This window comes from Diabrotica undecimpunctata, chromosome 6 (assembly GCF_040954645.1).
Source record: "Diabrotica undecimpunctata isolate CICGRU chromosome 6, icDiaUnde3, whole genome shotgun sequence".
Lineage (NCBI taxonomy): Eukaryota > Metazoa > Arthropoda > Insecta > Coleoptera > Chrysomelidae > Diabrotica > Diabrotica undecimpunctata.
Window position 1 is genome coordinate 72,167,793 of NC_092808.1, and position 27,857 is coordinate 72,195,649.

Here is a 27,857-nt window from a genome sequence, read left to right on the forward strand (position 1 = left end):
ACGCCACTTTCCTAATTGTTAATTTCCGTTTGACTATATATTATCAAAATAAAGTATACACTTGTTCTCTTATAATGAATTAATTGATGAATATAATGAATATAATATATATATATATATATATATATATATATATATATATATATATATATATATATATATATTATATATATATATATATATATATATATATATATATATATATATATATATATATATATATATATATATATATAATTATCCTTCTTTTAAAATTCTTATTTCTTAGTGTCTAAATATTCCAAATAGTTTTTCTATAATAATGATGCCATATGTCGATTTCCCAAGACGTTCTGTGTAGCGTCTGAAGATCTGGGGAATAATTATGCACATCGGCAACAGGAAGCACGAACGTCGTACGAATTCGGCTTTCAGTCATGGCATGCTGTTTGCTGTTTCTCGTTTCTCTTGATCCTCCAGTTTCAGTCTATGTTCACGGTTTGTTAATGTTGGTGCGGTTGAGCTCCGTTACTCACCTTCACAGTAAACGGATTTTTCGCAAATTTAACTGTTTTTCGCGACAAATGAAATTAGACGGCTGTCTCTTTTACTTTATCGACTACACTGTATAAACAATATTTCGAATAGTGTTGAGTTTTTATGGTTTTCTAACTGATTATCGAGACTCGTCTGCCCATAAGTTGTTGTGATACTGTTTTTTGTCCACAAATTTAATTTTTTTCTCATCCATCACGTTGTGATACGTAACTAGATAATAGGTTGGATATTTCTTTTGTGTAATGAGTTTTACAAACAGACGTTGTGCTATGGAATTTTTATTAAATGTGAACATCGGACCACCTTCATGTTTCTGAAGACTCTTCAATGTACGTATATTTATTAGTGTATTCGTGGGTGTCTTAAATATGTGGTTTGTTTTTAGAGCCTTAAACGGCTTGTATTTTGTTAAAGCATTAAGTTAACTAGCAAGGTATGTTGGTATGCGTTTTAATAACCTGTTTTGTAAAAAACTGATTTCTTCATTGCTGTCAAAACTATAATTACCTAAAACGTTTGAAAAATATTCATTTGTTTCATGCTCTAAAAACAAAAATTTCTTAAAAAAGGTAATTATCGTATTGTATTTACTTATATTAATATTTTACACGAAAAACTTTGAGATACATACTTAGTATGTGCATTGAGTTAACATGTCTATTTACTGACAAATCGTATTGTACTGATTTACCATGTGTCTTATTTTATTACCTCGTTATGTAAATCCTTTAGTGGAACGTGATTTTGGATAACTTGAATCTCATTTTTAATTGTTTTTCTGTTTTACTGGCATATAAATTAAATCATTTTAAACACTTGGTTATTCTATTATAGGTAACATTTTAACATTTTTTTGGTAACGTTTTTTAACCTTTTCCAAATCTGACAATTTTTCTGTACATAGTCCAAATCTAACCGTTGCGAAGCCACTTTTCATTCTCACCTATGCAATATTACTATCTTTTTATTTGGCCTTGTTAGACTGTTTCTTGTAGAACCCTACACTAAACCACAGCAGCCCACAAACCCTACATAATCCAGGCCATAACTCAAATACAGCCTAATTCCTGAATCTAGAGGCCTTTTAAACGAATAAAAAATTCCGACATCTTACACACTTTATTGTATTTATATGTAAAGATAGATTAATGATCGATATTATGTGTCTTCAAAGAAATATCATATCGAAGTGATTGATAAGGGTGCCGAAATTCAGCAACTACGTTTAAATAATTAAATGATTCTAAAAGTCAAAAGTTGATATTGTTAGATTATTTAGACAAAGTATTACATACTAAATTTAGGAATCTTATAATAAAAATACTGAAAGGTTTAATGATGTTGTTAGTAGTTTTGCTCTGAATTTATTTTTAGAATCCAAAAGGTGTATGTTAATTTGTTAATACCCTAACACTAAATATTTGTTTTACTTAAGTACAAAGTAAATATATTAAGTACCTTGTTTTCCTACATCTTTAAAACAAATTTAATTTACATACAAACATTTCAAAAGTATTGACACATCTTTTTACGATAATATGTAAAAACTGGTAGGTATGTAACCTGTCAAAATCTTCAAATAGAAGTAACCTTAGATAAGGTTACACACAAATGATTTTAAGGTCGGTACTGATTATCTATAATTTTCGAAGTAATTTTATGACTAATTGTAATGAAGCTCAATATGATGACAATTCTACATAAGATATACATATTTATTTGTCTTGCTGTTGTTTTCTTATTTAGATTTCACTATAATATATTGATCTTTTCTGTTCGAAAATTTATATACTTAATATTATAACCTAACTTTTTTTTACCGGAATAAAAAGTTTTGTAGTATATTATTATTTCTAATAATACTTAAGTATATTGTAAATAATTATACAGAGATTACTATTTGCCTTTTTTACAATTTATTTATTTTTCTACTTGATATTTTTAATATTGAATTGTAGGCGTCGGCATAAGATTTATATGAATCAGGAAAAATGAGTAGAACAGTCACTACTTACTTACTATAAAAGAAATTCTTTTCGTGCAAATATGCAAATAAAAATGTAGAAAATATGCGCATAAATATGCACGTGTTTACCCGAAAATATGCAAATATTTTACAAAATATGCATACAAATAAATAAAAAAATCGTAAAATAGTAACAATTTTATTTAAAAAAAAAAGTGTACATAACTAAATATTTCCTACTATTCATTAAGATTTACATTTATTTTAAGTAACTACATCATTTTTAAGTATGAATAAACTTATTTAGAATTATGGTAACAATAAATGACCAAGTGGTGTTCAAAATTTTCTAACAAAAACTTGTGGCTTCTGTCTGAGTACATATATTTATATATGGAAAAACTTTGTTCAACATCAACTGATGTAACGGGAGCATTTTTCAAACTAACCAAAACATTTAGTTCTAAATTAATTGTTTCCGAAATATTTCCAGCTAGAACACTGACTACTTCCGAAAGAATATGGTAACCTTTATTTTTTTCCATAGTAGCTTCAAATTTTTTTAAAATATCTTTTCCAATATTACCTCTAACGTTCCGACAACATGACGCAAATTCTTTTATTAATGCTGTACTTTCGAACAATGACAGTTTTGGTGATTCTAACTGAGTAATTGTTTTTTGAACAAAACTAAAATTTGATTTTATAAATGAAAGTTCTTGTTAAAGCAAGTTACTCTGAAAAGTTTGTTTAGAATCCAAAAGAGATTGGGAACTTTCATCTGTTAACGTATCAATTATGTTCTTTATTTTAACAAAATGATCTGCATAAAAATTAGCTGCTTCTAACCATGTTCCCCATCGCGTTAAAATAGGATGTGGTGGAAGAGGAATGTTAGGTAGCAATTCTTTATAAAGTTGAATTCTTATAGGAGATTTAAGAAATACTTTTTTGACACTGGATATCATGGTATTTACAAGAGGAAACTTTTTTCGTATTTCCTCTGCAACTCTGTTTAATCCATGCGCTACACAAGTAACATGTATTAAATCTGGGAAAAATATTTTTAAATTTTGTCCTGCTTTCACCATATAAGGAGCAGCATCCGATAAAATAAGCAGTAATTTATTAGAAGGAATAGTTGTCGGAAGAAAAAAAGTTGCTAATGTTTCTTGTATAAAACACGAAATTGTTAAAGAATTTGTTTTCTCAAGTTGCTGGCATGAAATAAGATGAGATTTTGGTAAGGTATCTTCTTTAAGAACACCAATCAATAAATGAGCAATATACTTTCCTGAGGAATCAGTGGTTTCGTCTACAGATATGTAAAAATAATTATCTGCAATTTCTTCCTTAATATTAATTAACACCGACGAGTATAGCCCGTTCACATTATTTCTTCTTAGAGACCGATCACTTGGAACATTAAGTTTGCAATATTTTTTTAGAAACGAACTAAAATTTACATTTGCTAATTTTGAAAGCGGTATGTTTGCAGACACTAATGCGCGACACAAGTCTTCATTAAAAGTTTCTTGCTCATCTAATTTTTTTGAAGTAGATTGGAAACATTTAGCCATTGAAGTTTGATGTTTTCCTCCTATTTTTCCTTTTTTTGAAATGCTTGAAGCAGTTCTCACATGTTGGTCTATCTGAAATTTCTTCTCACATGCTATCTATAAATAAAAATAAAAACCTTTATTTTAACCCAACCTTTAAAATATAAAAATATACAAGGTGTTTTTGGTTAATCAAATAACTGGTTTGGAAAAAAAAAACACTCGCTAAGTGTTTTAAATGCAGTATTAATTCACAAATTAGTTTTTGTTACTAACCATTAGTACATCATATAACTTATTTTAAAATTCAACAAAAGTTTTTTTTTTGTTAATTCAATTACAATAAAAATAATTGTGTTTTAGAATAGCTGACTTCATAAAAAAAAGTAAAGGTGAAAAATTTTTCTAAATACACACCATTGTATTGTACCATGGACAATTTTTTCTCACTAAAGGAAGCTATTTTTCATTTAAAAACAACCTACGAGTACTAAATTTCAAGTAAATACGTTTATTGGTTTTAAAGTTATTGTTGTTATTAACTAAAAGAATTTAATTTTTTTTAATTTTAACACCCTGTATCTCGAAAAGTAAATAAGTTTGACCTCTCATTAACTATATCGTTTTGTTCAATTTTTCGAGAAGTATCTACAGTCAAACGTTGTAAGTGTCATTTGGAAACACCCTGTATGTATGAAATATTAGATATTTAATAGAAAATATTAGATACTTACAATTTTGCCACAGACTGAACAGTAGATTTTTCCCATATCCATAGACAGCTCTTTATAAGGTTTAATCCAAGTTGAAGCACTGGTTGTTTTAGGCATTATAAAATCACAATCTTCCTTTTTGTTACGCACAACGAGTGTTTACGCTTTGAATATCAAAACAAAAATGATTTACAAATCTGAGCATCAAATTAGAAATGTTTAGGTACCTAATTCAATAAACTGGGAGATTTTGGAAAATCCCTAAATTAGGAACAAAACTATTAGCCGTTTACCTGCTGTTAAGATACAATAAATTGTAAATAGATTTGGGGATTAGATCATAAAATGCAAATGAGCGAACCCTTAGCGATTATCCAATAACTGAATGCCTCAGTGACCGAGACTTTCTAAGAATGTTGAGGGCTACTTAAATTGATCTTCTTTGAAATTGTAAATGTTTTGTACCTGTAGAGATTACGTACTTAGATCATTTCTTGATTAAAATGACTACAAAATTTTATACAAGAATTGAAATAAATTGGTATGTTTAAAAATTTTCAAATACAGTATAAAAATCTGAACTTTTATGCACTTTATGCAAACTTTTATACAAATATGCCAAAATATGAAATATTTGCATAAAATATGCACAATATGCAAAATATGCAATATGCATATTTGCCGAAGTCTAGTTATCAGTAATGGTGTGACATTGAGTCATCTTAAAAAACTACCTACCCGGACAGGTAAACAGGTATTAAGCTATTGTTCTCGTCAAGATTAATGCCTTGATTACAAATAGACCAATAATTGATTTAAAATAGTTTTGAGAAAAATGAAAGAAAAGAAAATTCTAGAGAACAAAAAAGTTCTCGATAAGTAATTCGGAAAATTCTCGAGAACAAAAAAGTTCTTCGGTTAAGTAATTCGGTTTTCAACAAACGACCTAAGTACCAAAAGTACCAAAACCAAAACAAAATCTAAGATTTTGTTGAATATTAACTAAAACTACTTATTTAATAATAAAATAATAATAATAAAATAAATGCGTGTAAATACAACGAAAAGATCGCCAAGTAGAGAGATCTATAAATACAAATCAGGAGACAATGGAGAATGGAAAGTACGTAGACAGTACCTATTATTCTATCTACTACTGGTGTTATTCCCAAAAAAATCTTAAAGAACACAAAACAGCTAGGTCTAAATGAACATCTCTCTAAGGCCATGCAGAAAGCTGTACTCCTCGCGACGTCAAGATGTGTACAAAAATTTTTGAGAGATACTCCAGCATATCAAGTCACCTATCGGTAAAACGGAAAGAGTCCCACCAGAGCTTAATCCTTTTGATACTCTAGGTATCTGGAATGAGTGAATTTTCCCCTTAGAGGGAGTATGAGCCGTATGGCTAAATCTGGATAAAATAATTTATAATATGTACTTAGTTGGCTGTATATCATCAATTGCAAAAGTTTATTTAAAATCCTTTATAAAAGGTATATAGTTTAAAATCCCTTTCGGGTTACATCACAGAACGTTTTCGGACTAAAAAGCCCACCATCAGTGTTTTGTTACCTGGAATAAGTATTTCCACTTATCCACAAGGAAACTAAGTTCCTGTAGCTAGCTGTGTACCATGTATAAAAAAAATTCATTTAAAAATCCTTTATAAAAGGTATATAAATAAAACACCCAATCGGGCTACATCACAAAACGTTTTCGGAATCTATATTCCATCATTAGTATGTCCTAAAAGTATATAACCACTTTAATTTAAGGAAAACATGAAATTTAATTTTGGGTATTAATATTTGGGTAAAAACCCGTTAAATGTTATTAATTTCAATTTAAGTTACATTATTGGATCTTAAATATTATGATGTTAAAGTTACAATTGGAAATGATAACATGGCAACGTAAGACTCTACAGTAAGTTGCTGGTCCTGAGACAAAGTGTCTACGAGGACTTGTTGATAGCAACTGATTGAAATGACAATATTGACATGTTAGGACGGAAGTCCTAACATTACAAGGTAACAAGTTAATAAAATAACAGTAGCAACCATCAATGTTGTTCCTTGAATTATGAATTTGTCCTAAATTTACGTAAGGAAAATTGAAATTTTTTTTTAATTAATGTAAGTCGACTGACTTTCACCAAACTTTAGTCCAACTACATTAATAAAAAAAAATTCAATTTTCTTAACGTAATTCAATTTTTAAATATTGCTGGCTACTGTCATATTTAGACAAATACCTCAAGTCACACTGACTGCTTTGTTCCGACTTCCGTCCTAACATGTCAATATTGTCATTTCAATAAAATGCTATCAACACGTCGTCGTAGACATTTTGTCTCAGGACCAGCAACCTCCTGTGGAGTCTTACGTTGCCATGTTATCAATTCCAATTGTAACTTTAACATCATGACATATAAGATCCAATACTTAATGTAACTTAAATTCAAATTAATAACATTTAACGGGTTTTTACCCAAATATTTAGTGGCTCCAAACATGTACACTTAGTAAGTATTAACCATATTTTGTATTAACCTTGGTTAAAATTTTAAATTTCATTTTTTTTTAATTAAAGTGATCATATACTTTTAAGACACACTGATGATGGAATATAGATTCCGAAAACGTTTTGTGATGTAGCCCGATTGGGAGTTTTAATTATATACCTTTTATAAAGGACTTTTAAATAAATTTTTTATTTCCACTTACTTAATTTAAAGCAAACATAAAGGTAAAATTTTGTATAAGGTTGAAAAAGCAATGCGATTAAATACTTACTCGGTGCACATGAGTTAGCCATTAAATACCTGGGAAAAAGCCCTTTAGATTGTACGAAATTTAATATATCTTACATTTTATTTAAAAATATGTTGTGATGTTTGAGTATTTCTCAGATAACCTACATGGCCTCCTACTATAGGTTGCTGCTGACCCTTAAACAAATGGGTTCTAGATGGCAACTAATTAAAATGACAGTTTTTGAAGGGATGTATGAGCAAAGCAGTCAATGTAACTTAGAGTATAGGTCATAATGTGACACTAGCCAACAACCTGTTAGATGAATATGTTAAGAAATTTAAAAATTTTATTTTATAGTTACTTATAACAGTAGGAAACTTCAATATGCTGGGATTATAGTGTAATATACCCTGAAAATTATGTTTAACCTTGTAAAGCAATTGTATGTGGACTTAAAGTGTTTAAATCCAAAGTATGCAAGCATCAATACATGTACCTTCTTAATAGGTCGAGGATAAAAGGGCTAATGATAAGGCCCTTTATGCTATAAATTAACATTTGGTACCTGTAAATTAAATGGAAGATACATGTATGATGTTGGGTTATTAATAAATTAACTAGGATAGATGGATAAAATGTCCTGTGTATACTGAGTGGGATATAGAAACCTGCTAAATGAAAGTTAGATTGTAATGAGTGGCTAATATGTGATGTGTCTTGAAATATTGTGTTTGAAAATTGTGTAATGATTATTCTGGTAGGATAGCATAAAGAAAAAATATTTGGGTAGTACGCAGGCAACTAGCAATACTAATATTATACTTCTAATTCTAGATAAATAATTTATGTTCCATCTTCGGGAACAAATAAACAAAAAAAATATTTTACTTTCTCAAAATAATAAAAAACAAAGTAGAAACTTAAAGTTTATAAACAAAATACTTAAATTAAAAAAACTTCATTTGGGTCAGAAAAGATGTTGAGATCCCATCACCATCAGACTACAATACCATTTTCACTTGTCACTATTTCTATTTCTTTAAGACCTTTCTTAGACTGGTAGTGCAAAGTAGATAGCTGATACCAGGTCCAGGTTCAATAATTTAAAATTATGAACTATAAAAGTAACTTTACGGGATCGCCCAGTCGGTTTCTTTTTGCGGAGTGTATGAAATCATATCTACTAAAACTTCTTCTGGTAGCGGCACTAGCCGCAGTCATTCCCAAAATTTGAACCGCTCAAGCTTAACATAGTAAAGGTACACATCTGCTAAAGCTTATAGGATATATGTTGTGTCAAGGAGACTTTTTAAGCTGTGGTTATTTAATTAATTTCCAATGAGTTTGATGGGTAACTTTAGCGCTATTGTCCCTTTTTTTTTAAGTCTGAATTTCATTAAAAGTGGCCAGTAAATCCATGTTGTATAAATGACCATAATTATTATTAATTTCTTAAACGATAGTTTTAACACTGTCCTCTATACATAGTTGAGTGTATATGTAACCTTAAACAGCGACAGCTCATTCATAATACATATTCCCAACAGTCAACAATTGCATGTGATAGCCAAACAGGGTCATACTAAGGTATATCATATGATTTTTTAAAATATTTCCTTCTTAAAACTAAGAATGTGCACAATTTCTTGAAATTTAACTGTGAGTAAAATTTAATGGTAATTAATAATTTAAACCTTGAGGGAATGGTACGGATGCACATCAATTGAACTATTCAGAGCAGCAGCATCTAAGATCAGAATAGCCATGATGATTGCCAACCTCCGTCGCGGAGATGGCACGTGAAGAAGAAGAAAATTTAATGTTCCATTGAAGAAAAATGTGCTAAAATAAAATATTCATTACTAAGATATACTTACATAACGAAATATTTTGAAAAAAAGGTAGCATCATCATAAGTTTTTCAACACATAAAAACATACCATTTAAATTATCCACAGTCTGAGGAGCTACATGTGTTGCTTCCTTTGATTTATTATTATTGGTTGGATATGGGTCTCTATTATGGTTTCCAACTTCCACATTTTAGAATTATTTTTTTTTGTTCAACGTTTTGCACACATTTATCCCATGTAGTTGAAGTAATATTATTCATTGCATCATAACAATTTTTGTTTCATGTCTGCAAATTTAAAAGTATTGTTTCCGACTGCTACATAATTTTTCACTTCTGCCCAGATAAGTTCAATCGGATTGAGCTCACAATGTAGCCTTAAAACTATTTTGTTTTGGCTTTTTGCCATTTGATCAATAATGTATTTTGTTATATCGTCGCTTATGTTGCTTAACAATAGTTAAGTAATAGGTGCACTTTTAACATTGAGTCCTCATAACCTACGTATATTTTTTTATTTCTGCCACGCTTAGATATCAGCCTTTCTTGAAATATTAGTTATAATTTTTTTCATTTTTCTGAAATGATAAGGCGCATTGTCCAATACTATGATGCAGTTTTCTTCTAATGCGGGCAGTATATTTGTGAACTAGTTTTCAAAAGATTTCCCGTCTCTTCGTGATGAGATATTAAGATATTAGAATTTATAACTAATTTTATCATAAATACTTAATATTTTCCTAATTACTTAATATTATTTTGAATTGGAAAACTGGAGCGTACGTAATTCGATCCCGCAGGATCAGCAATATTGATTGTTATTTTAAACTAAATAATGAGAATCAAAGCGTCACAGCTCGATGTTATATAATCATAAACAGACCAGCAGTCGGACACATTATTCATTCAGTATACTCGTATTTCAGTTCAGTCGTGTTTTGTAATTTGATACGTCAAGTATATAAGTAGCACATAAATGAGATACATCACAAGTTTAATAATATATATTCACCAGTCCTTCTCTTTAACAATTAAGATGCAATTCCACGAGTAACATCGCCAGAAAGCAATGTAATCCAATTAGGCATCCAATTATGTTTTAAGAAGAATAGTATTAATACTTTTTCTCTTTTATATTACACCCCCTTTTTTATTCGAATACCCATAACGCTTCTGGAACAAATCCATCTTCACCGCCAATGTGATAAATTATTAGTCTCTTTCTTTTCTTGAAAATATGCTTATTTTAAAATTTACTTGATGTGAAAAAGCACGTATAACATTTACCTGCAGAATTTTTAACCGCGTAAGGTCCATCTAAAAACGCTTTGAGATGTTACCGAATTGTGGACTCATACTTTGGATTTGGTTTGACCAGCGTTTAGCCAAGTCTCGTCTAAGTAACAAATTTAAATTAGGTAAAACCGGATCTTCATTAATAACTCTCATGGCGGCACCACACTTTGCTTTGTGTTATTTGTTATGCGGCTTTTTGAAAATGGCGGAAATTTTCTTCCCGAGTATATTCTCGCTTTACATCATTACTTCTTATGCTTTAATGTCCAGACGATATGTCTTTTTCAGAGAATTCTATTATTATTACTATTCTCTGTCCAGAGAATGAAATTTATAGACATGGAAGTCTATAAACAATTGGTTGGCTTGTTTGCATTTTTACGTGAAAAAGTTGGCAATATACGGACTACGGACCCAAGAGACGTCCCATTGCCACTTCATCGGTATCCTTCTAAAATTCGCCTTCTCACTGGAAATATTTTGTGGTAAGACAGTGGTAAATAGCTATGTGATCTCTACTGAAAATTGCGCTAACAATGCAATTTATCAAATACCACATTAACTAGCAACTTAGTAAATAATAGAAATACAGTTTGTCAAAACTAGGAAGGACTTTGAAAATCCTACAATCGGCACGCCCACTTGATGCGCAGCAAATTTATCAGAAATTATCTTAGTAGGAGAAAGAGAAATAATCTCGACCTGTAAATTACATTTAAAAATCAGGTAGTCGAGTTCCGGCGTTCATCTATCTCTTTCTCTCCGAATACTTTGTCTATTCTCTGTGCAGATGGGCAAAATTTTGAAAGTTATTCCTAGTCTTAATGAATAATACGTCAACGCAGTCACTAGTATAATCATTCGGTCTTGGTGTGATGTCCTTTATATTCTTGATGAAGTATGTAAAATTCCTGACGTAAGTTTCACACTGACCAATGGGTCTGTACTAATACTAACGTCGTTAGATATTTTGTGGTTTATTTTAAAGTTTAAAGGGAAATTTGCCATTATGAATTTTGAAAAGAATATCATGTAATGGTTGCCAATATCCACTGAAAAGTCACACAGAAAAAAACAAATTACCAATGAAGATATTTCTAATTTTGTTCAAAATAGTTAATTGCTTTCGATTTTATTATTTACTGACTTTATTACCAGCATCATACTTTATTAAATAGGTAATTAACATAATATACGAATACATTTTTAGAATTTTCACAGTTAATTCAGCATGTTAAATTCTGTTTTTCTTTCATAAAACATTTGCATGATAAATTCCATTTTCTATTCTTTATAATTCATACTTAAAACTGTACATCTTCCATTATGTAATATTTTTAATTATTTATTTCTTCTAAATTTCTTTTTTCCTTCATCTGCCAGATCATTGTCATCGCATTGAAAACTCATTTAAATATCTAGTGCCTGCATACCCCCATTTAAAACAATTTATCATGTGAATTAAAATTGTTAATTATTTGAGATAAACTGCTACCCACAAGTAAAGGTTGCCAAATGAAAGCCGCTGTCTGTTGGCACTATGTTTGACATAAGTGTATTATATTATTATAAAATTGTAATTGCTATTGTAAATAATAATTCTAAGCGAATGCTTAAAAATTTAGAAAACTTTTATAACAGTATATACTTAAGTAACTATAAGGGAGTCTTTACATCATATGGCTATAATTTACTAGAATACCACACCTACCTATTTTGCATTATTTTTTTTATTATTATCTAATATATGATTTAACTATAATTCGGTTCATTTTAAAATTTTTTCGATATTAAGTATATTGTTACAAATCCTGCTGTATTTTTCTGGATAAGCTATTTCGTGTTGTCCGATTTTCCAACCAAATTAATAAATGTCTAAACAACTGACACGGGTGGGGTTTGAACTCACGATCTTTAAGCGATCCGTGCCTATGCTCTAACTAACTGAGCTATCTACCATGTCCCACGGGAGTCAAAAACGTTTGCATTTAATAAGCCTAATATGTGCTAAAACATGGTTAAAATACAAAAAAAAACCAACAAGTGACAAAAGCTTTTGACTATATTTTAAGATTAGATGAAAAACAATTATTACAATATACTCGAAGGAAAGTTCAATTGGGAATGAAATTTAAGTAGTGATGTCAAAAAAGTAACTACTCGTTACTTTATATTCGTTACTATCCAATACCCTAAGTACCGAATATCGAACCGAGAATTATATATCGTTACTTCGTTACTTTAAATATTTCGGTATTTTGTTTACACGGGAGCCGGTATTATCTGTTTTAATTTTAATTTGTCTCGTTAGGTACGTTTGAATTAGGCTACGGTTATATTGGACGCGTACTCTGACGACTAACGAGTCGGACGTACTCGTGCGTAGTCGGACGATAGAAACAAACACGGGCAGATAAATAGGAACGGTTATTATATTGAATAAGTATGGAGGTCGATAGCGGAGACTAACTGGAGGAAACTAGAAGCAACAGAAACGTCGTGTTACCGTATCAAAGATGGATCAACATGGGAGGACAGAATAACAAATGCAACCATCAAAGAAAGGCTCCAGTACACACTGTAGCTGGGAGGTGGCCGAGAAAAGAACAAGGTACTTCTTCCAACAGGCCACAAGAAGACTCCGATAGACATACCCATAAACAGGGTCTAGCCGGATGGTTGCCGAAGATCAACCAATCAGGGTAGTAGGTACGATGCCAAAATAAGTACCTACAGAAGAAGACGACAGGAAGACACTAACTGAAGACCAGGAACCCGAAAGGAAAAATATCCAGAAGCAGGCGGTGCAAGAGCGGGACGTCGGAAAGAAGAGAATGATATATTAAATTTGCAATGTAAATATTATTAGGGCAATAAACGTTTTTATTTTTATTTTATTTTTTATTTTTATTTTATATTGAATAAGTACTAGTCGTCAGTTTATGCACGTTTACAGACGACTAATTTCAAAAAACAAACTTGTTTGTTTTTTTCCTGCGGCAACGTGCGTCTGAAAATGGATCTTGAAAAATTAATTTTGGGTGTATTTGAAAGAAAGTCATTATGGGACCAAACTAATAAAGATTATCACAATCAAGATATGGCTCGTAAGATGTGGATATCCCTGGCGAAAGAAATGGGTGAAAACAGTAAGTATATGTATAGATATTTGCATTATTTTTAATCTAATATTTATTTAATACATATTAAAGTATATTATACTATTTAGTATCGTCAATAATTAAATTACGTATATGCATTTTATATTTTGAGTGGTTAAAAACGATCATATTGAAATGGAGCGGACCCAGCATTACTATTAAAATAGGTTTTAAAAGCATTTCTAATATCATATGCTTGTTGATTTGCTCTGTTGTTAATTCTTGATCTATTTGGTTGGTGCGTCCCCATAGTTGCCACTGTTTCTGAAAGATTGAATTCCTTTATACCTTCCTGGTCAATGACAATTTTATGAAGAATACATGTACATTTTACAATTATATCAACTTTGTCGGGCTAAACTTCCATTTGGTTTTGTAAGACTCTCCATTTGGACGTTAATATCCCAAAAGCACGTTCCACCATTCTTCTCGCTCTTGAAAGTTTTTAATTAAATACATCTTCCTGCAAATCTCTTTTGGGATAGGGTCTCGTTAAGTAGGTTTTGATAGGATATGCTTCATCACCAAGAAAGACATGCGGAAGTACCAAATTGCTTTGTGGAAGTGCTCTATCTTCTGGCAAATTTAACGACTTATTTTCAAGATGTTGATATAGCGAACTATGTAAAAATACACCTCCATCGCTTTGTTTTCCAAAAGCCCCAATATCAATGCAGATAAATCTGTACTTTGCATCTGCAACTGCTTGAAGTACTACAGAGAAATATCGTTTATAGTTATAATACATGGATCCTGAATTAGAGGGATACCGTATTCGAATATGTTTGCCATCGATACATCATATATATATATATATATATATATATATATATATATATATATATATATATATATATATATACAGTAAAACCCCCCTTAACCGAAACCTTTTTATCCTAAACCTCGTTTAACCGAAACGGCTGAGTTTCAATAATTTCGTCTATAAAAAGTAAATTTTTATGGCAAAACGTAAACAATTTCATTAATTTCACTCATCGATTGATGCCTATGTGTGTTGGGAAATCAAAAAAACCAAGAGCTCTAAAAGATATTTCCGAAAAAGCACTTAAAGCTTTTTATAGAGTACAAAAAAGCTCATGGATGTTGACCACTTTATTTTCAGGATGGTTCGAACATGAATTCGTCCCAAGTGTAAAATCTTTTTAAATCAAAAAACCTTCCCATCAAAGCATTGTTGCTTGTTGACAATGCGCCAACTCATCCTCAAAATCTACAAAATAGTGATAATTGTCAGATTTTTGCCACCGAATGTCACAAACTTAATTTAGCCGTTAGACCAGGGAGTAATAGAAACATTCAACAGACATAGAGGAGCATTCTTAAGACATCTGTTATTACAGAAGACAAATAAATCCAAAAGTAATAATGAAACATGTTGTTTATTGGTGTGCTGAGCCGTGGGCCAAGATCAAATCTTCTACTTTGAAAAAATGTTGGAACAAACTTTTTGCTGGGATTTTGATGGACGATCCTGAAGAAGAAAATGGTAAAGAAGCGACAGAAAAAATTAAACCTTTAATAAAAAATTTTGCCGGGATGTGACGAAATTAACCAAGAAGGGATACGTGATTGGTTAGCAGCCGATGATTCAGAAAGTGAATTCATCGACCAGGACATCATTGATATTGACACGACTAGGTTCTTAATTTTTGTTGTCTTTGCATAAAGTTTTGTCCTTTTCAGATTGCTTTACGTTTCGTCGATCAATCGAATGAGGCAAACTCATGGCGTTCTGCAAATGAACGATGAAGAGATATATCTGCAAAACATCGTTGTCAACCAAAAACGCAAAAAGCATGTTAAACTTGTTCATTTTCCTTAATTTTATTACTTTATTCTGTATTTACTTATTAGAAAACATTACGAAATCACCACAAATTTTTTAATACTAATACTTTGACCAAGAATACTATAAAAAACAATTTTATTTTTAACCGAAATTCTTGTTATCCGAAACGGCCTCCCCCCCAAATATTTCGGTTAACGGAGGTTTTACTGTATATACATATATATATATATATATATATATATATATATATATATATATATATATATATACAATAGCACTAAAGGCCTTAGAGGCCCATGGCTTGAAAAGTTTGTTCTTTCTTCATTTTCGCTTTCCTTTATCTACTGAGATCTTCTCTGGCTCGATATGTGATTTTTCTCCATTCCTTCTTGTTATTCATTTTTCTTTTCTGGCCTTCTAGTCCAATTTCTTCCATATCTTTTTCTACCTCTTGATTCCATCTATTTTTTGGCCTTCCTTTTCTCTTTTTTGAAGCTATAGTGTAGTTTAGTACCCTTTTTGGAGTCCTCGTGTTCGGCATCCTTTCTAGGTAACCTCGCGATCTTAGTCTCTGTGCCTTTATGACTCCTATTATGTTAGGTTGATTATGTAATTTCTCTAACTCATCGTTTGATCGTCTTATCCATAAACCGTCCCTTATTATTCCTCCATATATTTTCCTCAGGATTTTCCTTTCCCATATCTCCAGTAACTTTTGTTCATTTTTTGTCATTGTCCATGCCTCACTGCAGTATGTTACTATTGGTTGTATAGTTGTTTTGTATAACTGTATTTTTGCCTTTCTTGATGCTTTTCGACATTCCACTAAGAGCATGTACAATTCTATTGCCTGCCATTATTCTAGCTTGTATTTCTTCTTTAATGTTAGGTTTACGTGATATTATTGCACCTAGGCATGTAAATATTTCTACCATTTCGAATTCGTATTATGCTCTTTCTTCTACTTCTACTTTAAACTTTTGTCCATCCCTGAACTGATCATCTGTCCACTGCATACATTTTATTTTAGTTTCGTTTATGTAAAGTCCCATTTTCTTTGCTGCTTTTACTATTCTCTGTACTATCTCCTGTAGATCTTTTTTTCCTCTTGCCAGCAACACTACATCATCCGCAAATGCCAAAACTTGGTGTTTTTTATGATATAGGAGTCCTTCTCTATTGATTTTCGCTTCTCGCATTATTTTTTCTAGGCATACATTGAAGAGTAATGATGACCAAGGATACTTAGCCTTAATCCTTTGTTTACTATAAATTTTTCCGATGCATGACTGTTTACTTTGACTCTGTTTTCTGTATTCTCTAAATGTATCATGTTACGCAACTTTCTGCTAACTCCCAGTTCCTCAAGGGTCTCTTTTAATTCCTTCCTCTTTATTCTATCGTATGCTTGCTGGAAGTCGATGGATAGCGCTATCGTTGGTAAGTTGTGTTCATAGCTTTCTGCTTGTAATTGTCTGATTATGAATACTTGGTCCGTTGTGCTTCTCCCTCGTCTAAATCTCCACTGATATTCGCCTATTATATTTTCAACTTCTTTTTCTAGCTTATCTTTTATGGATTTTGATAGGATTTTATATACGGTATTTAGTAACGCTACTCCTGTGTAATGGGCAAATAATGGCTTCCTTCCAATCTTCTGGTATTCGTTTTTTTATCCATATCTCCTTTATGATCTTGTATATCCAATTATTTAGCAGTTTTCCACCATATTTCATCATCTCTGCTGGGTGAATTATCTTCTATGTCTTCTAAATGTTCGATTCTTGCGTCTGCTTCCATACATTCTCTTTGGTTTGACTTATTATTGCCATTTAGTAATTCATCAAAATACTCTTTCCATCTTTCGACTATTTCTGCTTCCCCGCTTATATTATTTCCTGCTTTGTTTTTAACGAATATGGGTTTTTGTTGGAAACCTTATTTTTCATTTCTAGCACCTTGATATAGGTTTTTTATTTTTTTATTTCTGTAATTCTCTTCTATTTCTTTTAGCTTATTTTCTATGTGTTTTCTCTTCTTTTCTCTCATCACCCTCTTTACTTTTTGTCTTTGCTCCATATATCTATTCTTTGTCTCTGTTGTTTCTTTCGTGATCATTTCCATCCTTAATGATTTTCTTAGTTTTAGTTCTTTTTGGCACTTTATGTCGAACCTGTCTCTCCTCTTTTTATTCTCTTGTTTATTACATTCTTTTGCTGCTTTGTTCATTATTTGCTTTATGTTTTCCCATTTGTTCTCAGTTTGCTCTTCTATTTGCATCTTTTTTAGTTCTCTTTCCATTGTTTCCTCGTATATTTCTTGCTCTTTCTTTATTGCTAATCGAATTGGGTTATGTATACATTTCTTTTCTTTTATTTTGTTTTTGTTTTCTGGTATCAGTTGCTTAATTTTGATGCCCACCATAATGATCTGAGTGAGCGTCTGGTCCTTTGTATGTTCTTATCTTCTTTATACATTGCTGTTCTTCTTTTTAGATGAGCACGTAGTCTATTTGGTTTTCAGTCTTTCTATCTGGCGATATCCATGTTTCCTTTTGTATTTCTTTTCTTTCGACATATGTGCTCATTATGATCATATTTTTTTCTCTTGCCAAATCTATCAGTAATTGCCCGTTCTCATTAGTTTCATTGTGTTTACTATATTTTCCTATTGTCGGTTTAAATACTTCTTCCTTCCCTATTTTGGCATTTGCGTCGCCTAAAATAATTTTCATATCATATCTGGGTATATTCCCGATTGTTCTGTTTAATTCATTGTAGAAACATTCTTTGACACCATTAACTTTTTCTTCTGAATGCGCGTGAATATTTATGAGGGTTTAAACTCTACTATTGCTTCTTTTAGCTCTTTTCTTATCATAAAACCTGTGCCTAACGTTCAATTCTTTCCGCCGCTGTTAAAAAACACTAACAGCCGGTTTCCGAAAGGCTGATCATTATCAAAATTAGGTAATCTACTGTTAACAGTCGATTAAATGCATTTTGAGTTGCAGAAACATCGATCAAACTTCAATCACATAACACACATTAACTAATCTAACAAGCAAATAATCGATAATTAACAGCCTGTCAGAAGTATTTTGGGTTTCCGAAACGCTAATTATCGTTTTATCTATGTCAAACTTCTGTCATACTAGCTTGTCAGGTAATCTGAGATTTTGGACGATTAATCTTATAATCTTGGTTATGTACCAATGGTTGTAAGTAAATAAAATAAAATCTTTGGTTACGTTGTAAGATACATAAACCTAAGGTGTTTTATAAAAAGCTGTTGTTTAGAAAGAACCCAAAAATATTGTTACAAAGGTTCATTTTAAGAATTAAAGATGATAAATGACAAATTGGTAAACATTAACGAACGACACAAAATTATTAGTTAGTTAGGTTATGTTTGTTTGTTGATTTTCAGAATGCAGATTACACATAAACAGGAATGATGGTAAAGTGAAACAGCAACATTACTTTCTTAATTTAGAGCAAGATAAAGAACAATTCGTATAGAAATAATAAACGATTACAATCGATTCTACTGTTTCCATGTAAAATCGTATGTCAAATAATCTATAATCGATGATCACGTAATTTTACCATAATTTTCGTTTCGGAAACCTGTCGCTTGTTAACAATTGATCAAATTTGATACTTGATTACATGATTGGAGATTTGAATAACGTTTCGGAAACCGGCCGTGTATCTTCTATTTCTAATATATCATTTCCCAGCTGTTTCGTCTCCTGTAAAGCTACTATGTCAAAATGGAACTTTTCGATTTCTCTCGCTAAATGTTTAAGTTTGCCTTCTCCACATGTGCCTCTTACATTCCATGTTCCCAAAAGTAAGTGTTCTTTTCGTAATGTTTTCTTGTGTTTTGGTCCGGTTTTCATTTTTTTCCTCTTTTTTCCTTTTTTTGTATGATCGCTAACCTTGTTCTGTGCTTGTTTCATCAACGTTATTCCAGTAGTACGTTTAGTTGCTAGTTTTTTGATATTTTTTTAACTATTGCGCCTTCTTTGTTATTCCACTTTCATTCGCTGTTATTTGCCCATATTTTTTTACTCCAATCTTGACTTCATTTCCTTTATTTCTTTCTTCTTGAGCAATGTTTCTAATTGTTTTCTGTATTTCTCGTTCTTTTATGGTTGCATCTTCGTTGATATATATTTTGTACTCTTAAATTTCTTTTAACTTGTGCTTTTTTCCATTATTTTTCTTTTTTCTTCTTGGTTTTCTAATTCAATTAGGCATGTTTTTTCGCCTAACTTGTGAGCATTCCTTATTTTAACCTCTACCCCTATATGTTGTTTGATGAAATTATTGATTGTTCCTTTTAACCCTGCTTACTCATATGTGTATCCTTAGGCCGTTCATAAGTATGTTATTTATTCGGCGGTGTTTTTCCATAACTTCCATGTTTTTTGTTATTTCTCTGAGTTCCTCCTATAGAGATCAACTCTATATTTTCTTGTTTTAGTTCTGAATTTTCTTTTCTCAGCTCTCTGTTTTCCGTTATGAGCTTTTCTACCGTTTCCTTCCTTTCTTTTTGATTTCTTTTTATTTCCTTAATGTCATCGGTGAGGTGGCTCATCATTATTAGTAATTGATCAATTTTTGTTTGCTCATTTTTTTCTCTGGAGTTTTTGTTGGTGTTATCGAGAACTTCTTGCTCTTTCTGAAAATGTCATCTTCTTCCTCGCTGTCTTTATATCTGTCCTTCCTTTTTGACCCTCCTTCTGAAAGTGTATCATCACTGTTTAAATTTTTCATATATTTTTTCATTTTCCGGCGCCAAACACTGTCTTCCACCTCAACAGTTCAGAGAAGACATCGTTTACCGTATTTATTTTATGTTTATTAACCGTTGTTATTTTTCTGTGTCTACCCCGAAAGTCTACTCACAACGGTAACGTCGCAATTTCAAAGGTCATAGTTTCGTTTCTATGCTTTGATGTTAATTAGGCTTATCAACTATAGCGGTTTTATTTGTTATAGGGCCTTGGTGTTTTCGGATGCCATTTCACCGATTTTAAAGTTTTTTTCTTAGCACTCTCCTTCACTTAGTCTTATATTGTTCATTGGATATTTTCAATAATTTATTTCCCGTTACAACTCTCAGAAATTGAGTTTATTGCAGACGACAAATAAAATATTTGTTTATGTGTAGGTTTTTACATCCTATACAATTCGGAAAATTCCATTTATTCAAAAAATCGTTGGAAATTGATCGAAACATGTCTTCTGTTGGAAAAGGCATATGCCGTTCATAAAAAGTTTCCCATATGAGAACGCCAAAGAGCGAAAAGCGAGTCCAGTGGAAGATATCTAAAACAACAAACAAAATGAATTAATTCTTTTAAGTCAATAATTATTGATAATTGTTATTATAAATATAGATAATTGTTTTAGATAATAACTAGCGGACCAACTCGACATTCAGTTTTTTAAATGAAATTTTTATTTTGCGAGAAAAATATACAATATATACAATGACCGGAAGTAAAAATATTTTTATCAATAACTTAAAAACTATAAATGATAATTTCGTGAACTTACATTTTTGAACTCTACGTTGAATTCTCTATTGATTTGACTAATAAAAATGAAACCGGAAGTCGACCTCAAAACCGGAATGCAATTTTTAGTTTATCAAATGTCGACATGGATATCATTTAGCAGTTAATTTTGCATGCTGATCACGAATCCGGTGTCAGATTTGCTCTATCTTGACGTTTTATGCGCGTTTCGGGTCACTTCCGGTGTCGGATCGCAACGAGAAGTACATATTTAGATTCGTCTCGACGAGACCTTTCGATCCATATATACATTGTGGGTCTAAAACTTAAAGTAAATTTTAACTTCCGGTCATCTCAAAACCGGAAGTGAATTTTTGTACCAAAAGTATATCTTGACAATCTCATACGTAATACTAATAATATTCCGAAAAAATATTTTAATTATCTAATATGGTTTTTGAGTAAAGTGGTGGACAAGAAAAAGGCTTAGCGTATTAGTATATAAGATTATTGGCGCACACACACACTATGAAGATGAATTATTTTAACTTATTAATTTTGTTTCAATTCAACGTAATACGTATTTAATTTTTTATTTTCTAAAACATACTATTTACTTCTTGACTTTTAGGTGATGTACTCAAATCGAAATGGCGAGAATTAAGAGATAACTTTAGAAAAGAACTAGCAAAAACAAATAAAGGACGATCCGGAGATTCTGGTGAAATATTAATAACATCAAAATGGCCTTATTTCACAATGATGCTTTTCCTAAAAGACAACATAACCCAAAGAAATGCTACAGGAAATATTCCTCCTCTCAATAACCAAGAAAATTTATATGATGAAAACACTACGCCAGATACAATCTCTGAATCTGATTATGATAGAAATCTTAATTCTGAATTAAATTCAGATCCAGAATTAAATACTAAAATTATTTTCACTACGACACCCAAGGCTGCTAAAATAGCTCATACAGATAAGGGAACGGGTACAAAGGGAAAAAAAGCTAAATCTTCGCTATATGAAAAAATGGTAGCTATAGAAGAAGAAAAACTTAAAGCATACAAAGAAAAGTGTAAGGAAAGGCCAAAGGAAGAAGATAGTGACTTCCATTTCTTCATGAGTCTGATGCCGTACATGAAAAAAATACCCGAAGACCAAAAATTGTCAGTACTAATAAAAATACTACAAGTTCTTTTGGAAGCCCAGCAACTTACTCAGTATGTCTGGCCAAGAACTACTGCAGTGGACCAAGAAGCCCAGCCATATGCTCAGTCTGTCTGGACAAGAACTACTACAGTGGATCAAGAAATCGATCAAAGCAGGTATCAAGTGGAACTACCATCAGGTTCACCAGAAAACGAAGTAGGATGTCCAGGCGTGCGAGAATATTTGCATAATTTTCAGTAATGTAATGACTTTTTTAGTTTATTTTAGTTTTTATATCCTAACTTCATAAAAAGTATTTCTTTTTTAAGTTTGTATTAAAAATAAATTTAGTTTAGTAAATAATTTCATAAGTAATGACTTACCTTAATGTTAATGCCAGTTTTTCCAGTCTTTCGTAAATATGAGACAAAATATAATTAAATGTTTCAGGTAACATTCGAAAATATTCAAAAAACTTCTGTGGTTGGCGTAACAAATCATTCCATATTAAGTGAAACTCGCCATTTTCTTCACTATTTCTATATATATTATTTACCCGTACTCTTGAGTTTTCTAACATCAAAAGACGTAAAAAATTATTTTCTAATAAATATTCTTCATCCTCGGCCATATTTTCTGAACACATAGTCGCAGTTAAACGCTTGCAATCCGACCACCTAGTCGCAATACCAATGTCGTTCGTTTATGTCCGACTGATTGGTCGTCAGACTACGCGTCGAATATCCAATATAACCGTTAGCCGCGCTCTTTCAGCAAATTTTGTTTAACCGAATGATCTCATCGTACACTCAGCAGAAACGATGCTTAGTCTTAGGCAGATAAGATTTGTAGTATTCCTCCTAACTAAATTATTAATAAGGAAAAAAATTTAATTATTAAGTGAGTGCCCTTAACAGTATGTATGCTAACCTTATTATATTTTTTATCAGCTAAGGTGATATATTTTTAAAAAGGTTCGATACGATATTACTGTCCGCGTCGCAATACTAGAAGATTATTTTATGATTAGAGGGCGGCTATTCTCAAACTCTGAACAATTTTTAATTTTAGAGCGAAGAAGTCGTCGGCTGGGAAAGAATGTACAAAATATTTTATTTTTACATTGTAATTATGACCTATGAGTACGTGTCAAATGTGTCGAGTGTTCTTTTAATGAATATTTTGATTCGCTATGTATGTTTATGATATTGTTCGTAATGCGCATAAGTCCAATTTTCCAAATTTTTGTTACATATTTTTATGCATTTATGCATTTTATGCATTGATACCTGCTAGTTGGTTGACGACACACGTAAAATTTTGTGCTCGTATTAGTTTTCACGATTACTCTGTAGAAAATAATTATTTCGCAAAGAAATTTTGCATGATTGTTCTATATATCAATAGTCAGTAGTTTTTGTAAAAATTTTGTGTAAAAAGTGCAGTTACAGCTAATAATTACTGTGAGTACCATTCCACAATTTATTAATATAAAACCAAATACTAATTAAATACACTAAAAACCGGACCAAGCCGTCTTTTTGTTTTTATTATTTTTGAACAAAAATAACCTCTTTTTGTTCGAACTGCTCGAAAACCATAGCGACAGCTGACCGCAAACTCCAGTGCGATGGATGTAAACGACAAATACATATCACATGCACCGACCTTTCTTCGGAGGATCGCGTCACCCGACAAAAAATTCATGGACTGAGTATACTTTGTAACTCATGCAGCTCCAATATTTCTAATATTTCAGAAATAAAAGATCTGCTAGATTTTAAAATGAAAATTCGTACGAAAATTGATGATTTTGATAATAAAATAACTGAGTTAAACAATAAGCTCAGCCAGATTGATTTATTTGAGTCTGCCGAATTCACAGATAATATTGCTAACGAAGCTGTAGATCGCATAACACGTGCTAAAAATATTCTAATTAGAGGCGTAACAGAGTCTTCCTCTGGGATGCACAACGCAGAAAAGATGACGACGAGAATAAGGTTAAGCTTGTTTGGGATACTGTTGGCTCCCAGGAAAAGCAAATCACCTTGTACAGAGTCGGCAAAGCAAACCAACGATTTCCCCGAATGATAAAGGTAGTAATGGGTTCGGAATACCACGTTAAAGATATTCTGAGAAATAAAGCCAAACTTCTGGAGAACAAAGCCACGGAAAAATTCTCAATAATTGACGACAAGACGCTAGAAACTCGCAAAAATAACGGTGAACAGACATTATTTGTATTGCCGAATCCTGGCTTAAGCCCACAATTCCTGACTCCTCTGTTAATATAAATGGTTATACAATATATAGATATTCACAGGTTTTTACTAAAGAATCGAATGATGGTTATCTACCTGCTATTAACTGTAATCGTGTCGGTGCATCCTTACAGCAAGTTGAACTCACAGTGGATCATATCAAACAACACTTAATTAAACTTCGCACAGCCCCTTCACCCGGTTTAGATGGTTTAACACCAAAACTGTTAAAAAGGTGCGCAGACACGCTTGCAATACCCTTAACGTTAATTATGCAAACTTCTTTCATCCAGAACTCCTTACCCCCTAGTTGGAAATTAGCTTCCGTTACCCCTATTTTTAAAAAAGGCAACAAACTCGACCCCAACAATTATCGTCCGATTAGCTTGCTGCCAGTAGTTGCCAAAGTTATGTAAGCCATTATCTCCGACGAAATGACATACCGTACCAAGATACTGTAGGTATCTGTGATGAGTGAATTTTCCCCTTAGAGGGAGTGTGAGCCGTACGGCTAAATCTGGATAATCTCATAAACTCTCTTATCATATACACAAACTGCTATACTCCCTAAAATGACACTCAGTCCTAACTGCAAGAGTCTCGCAGGCTTAGTCTTGTTCTTGCTCAAATCTTGCACGGTAGGTCTTGGTCTTGCTAAAATTAGGCAGTCTTGGTCTTGGTCTTGCGAAAATGCAAGAACAAGACCAAGACCGATTTTGGGCGACACTAAGTAGGATTTTGAATGACGGGTGGAGAGGACGGTATTTGCTTTATAAGAGGTCTCACAAGTCGAAGGTAACCGTATGTCGTCATCTCTTTTATTGAGATAATTTGGCCTTTTTTCAATTTCTGTGGCTTCTCGGATAATTCTTGGTTTATAGAAGCGGATTCAGATAACAAATATCAGTTTTTTTTATTCCATGTGGTATTTTCTAAAAGACTAAAACTAAACAAATTACTTTATACATAAACCGGATTTTTTCAGGCAAACCTTATGGTTTCAATTACATGCGTACGATAATGGCTTATGGTCAGGACGACCACCCTTACCTATTGTTTGAAAATTTGAATTTATAATGAGCCGCCAATTGTAATCAACTAGAATATAAACAATCTGCTATTTTTTATTTTTCAGTATATCACAAAGTACCTTTCAGTTTAAATTTTGAAAGTAAGTGGTTAGTTTATGTTTATGTGCCCCTATAGGCCTATGAATACATAAACTATATGGAAGTAGAGCTTGACTAGAAAGAGGACAATAAATGAATAATACAAAAAAATTGAATAGGACTATATTTATGTATAATGTTCTCGAACAAACGTTACATGCTTGTATGTTGAGTATATTCTTTAATTTAGAATGTTTGATGCATCGTTGCTTTGAAAAAGTTTAAAAAGCCAATGATACGTTTTTTTTGTAAAATATTTCACTAAATATGACTTAACGCTACACGTTCAACAAGTATAATGCATCGGAAATTTGCATGTCCTTTCTTATTTCATATATTTTTAGGCCTAAAAATTGGTGCTCTGACCACTCTATGGTTTCTTTCGTCGAGTAGTGTGGCCAAAAATACGATATTTAAATAGATAAACGTAAACGAATAAAGTGTAGAAAATCGAGAATATCCCAGACCTTTCAGGACCATTTCACTACGAAATACTTTATAGATTTTTTCAATATTGGCTGTTATATCTCGATCTTCAGTGGCTTATTAAAATGATATCAAGGGCATTTCATGAATTCCGTTGTTTGAAATAGTTATATATTTTAAATAGCATTGACGAACAGTTAACACTTCTATTCAAATATCATTTGCTAAAGAAAAGAAAAGTAATTTTAGTTATAAACCATTATTCCATCACATTGTGGTTTGGTATTTTAGTCAAAACGCTGACGTTAATAAAGTTAAGTCCTTAAAAGCATAATATTTTTAAGTTTTTGTTTGTTTAGCCTATATGAACGTTAAAATTTAAATAATAAAGTAAAATGACTTCGTGAATTATAGATGATGATATCGCGAAATACGTATGTCACAAATCATAACCATTGATTCAATGTATAATAAATCACTGCAAATCCTTGGTTATACTGATGATATCAATATTGTTGGGAGAACGGAAACCGCTGTACGAGAGACGTATGTAGCATTAAAAGAATCAGCTACAGAAATGAGTTTAATAATAAATACCAGCAAAACGAAGTATATGATAATAAGCATGCAACCACAAATCCCACGACCACTTGTTATAGAAAACGACGTCATCGAAGCAGTGAACGAATTTGTATACCTGGGAGCGCTTTAACACTGAAAATAATACTACCGCAGAGATAAACCGCAGAAACAAATGCACTACCAACAGATGCTATTTTGGGCTCAATATCCTCCTTAAATATACAATTATATCGAGAAATACAAAAATTAAACTCTACAAAACAATAATACGCCCAGTCCTATAATATGGTTCAGAGGCCTGGACTCTAACAAAAAGTAATGAAAACATGTTAGGATGTTTCGAAAGAAAAGTACCAAGGCGAATCTCTGGAGCAGTGAACGACAATGGAGTGTGGAGAAGACGATACAACAGAACTTTATAGAATATACCAGGAACCAGATATCGTAAAACCTATTAAAATAAGAGATCTGAGGTGGATAGGGCATGTATTGCGGATGGAACAAAATAGCCCAGCTAGAAAAACGCTCATTGATAGACCCATTGGCCAGAGAACAAGAGGAAGACGCAGAACAAGGTTCCTTGATAACATCGATTAGACATGAGGAATATCGGAATACGTGCTTGGCGGAGGAAGGCGAAGGATAGGATAGGGACGACTGGAGAGAAATTCTTGAGAAGGCTAGGTCCCACACAAGGTTGTAAAGCCAGAATGATGCTAGTGATTTTCAATTTTTCGAAATGTCCTAGATTTAGTACTAAATCATATTGAGACCACATCTCATAATTCCCCCTAGTGGAATTCAAAGGTACTTAAGTGCCTCCTTCAATAGGCAATGATATCTAAACAGTTAGTCTGGAATTGATTAATTTTCACACTTTTATAAAAAAAATATGAAAAGTAAACGATATCTGCTAGACGTTATGGTTTTTTATTTAATCATTGTAGTTTCGTTGCGAATAAATTTTTCCTGTGAGATCACCGTCAGTCGACATGTACTTCCAATTTTGAATATGAAATAAATCTGTATGATTATTATTATCCTGGATTTAATACTAAATCATATACAGACCACATTT

At 31.8% G+C, this 27,857-nt stretch overlaps 1 protein-coding gene across 2 annotated transcripts in view; it reads left to right on the top strand.

The window, feature by feature from the left end:
* The first annotated feature begins 446 nt into the window (after positions 1-446).
* Positions 447-27,857, top strand: part of LOC140443488 (protein spitz-like) — a 692,772-nt gene continuing 665,361 nt past the window's right edge. Inside the window, exon 1 of one of the 2 annotated variants that reach the window (XM_072534798.1) lies at positions 447-866. In XM_072534798.1, coding sequence (XP_072390899.1) covers positions 845-866 — 22 coding nt within the window. In that variant the 5' untranslated portion in view covers positions 447-844. Of the gene's footprint in view, positions 971-27,857 lie in introns of both variants that reach the window. The other variant, XM_072534799.1, reaches the window with a different exon arrangement.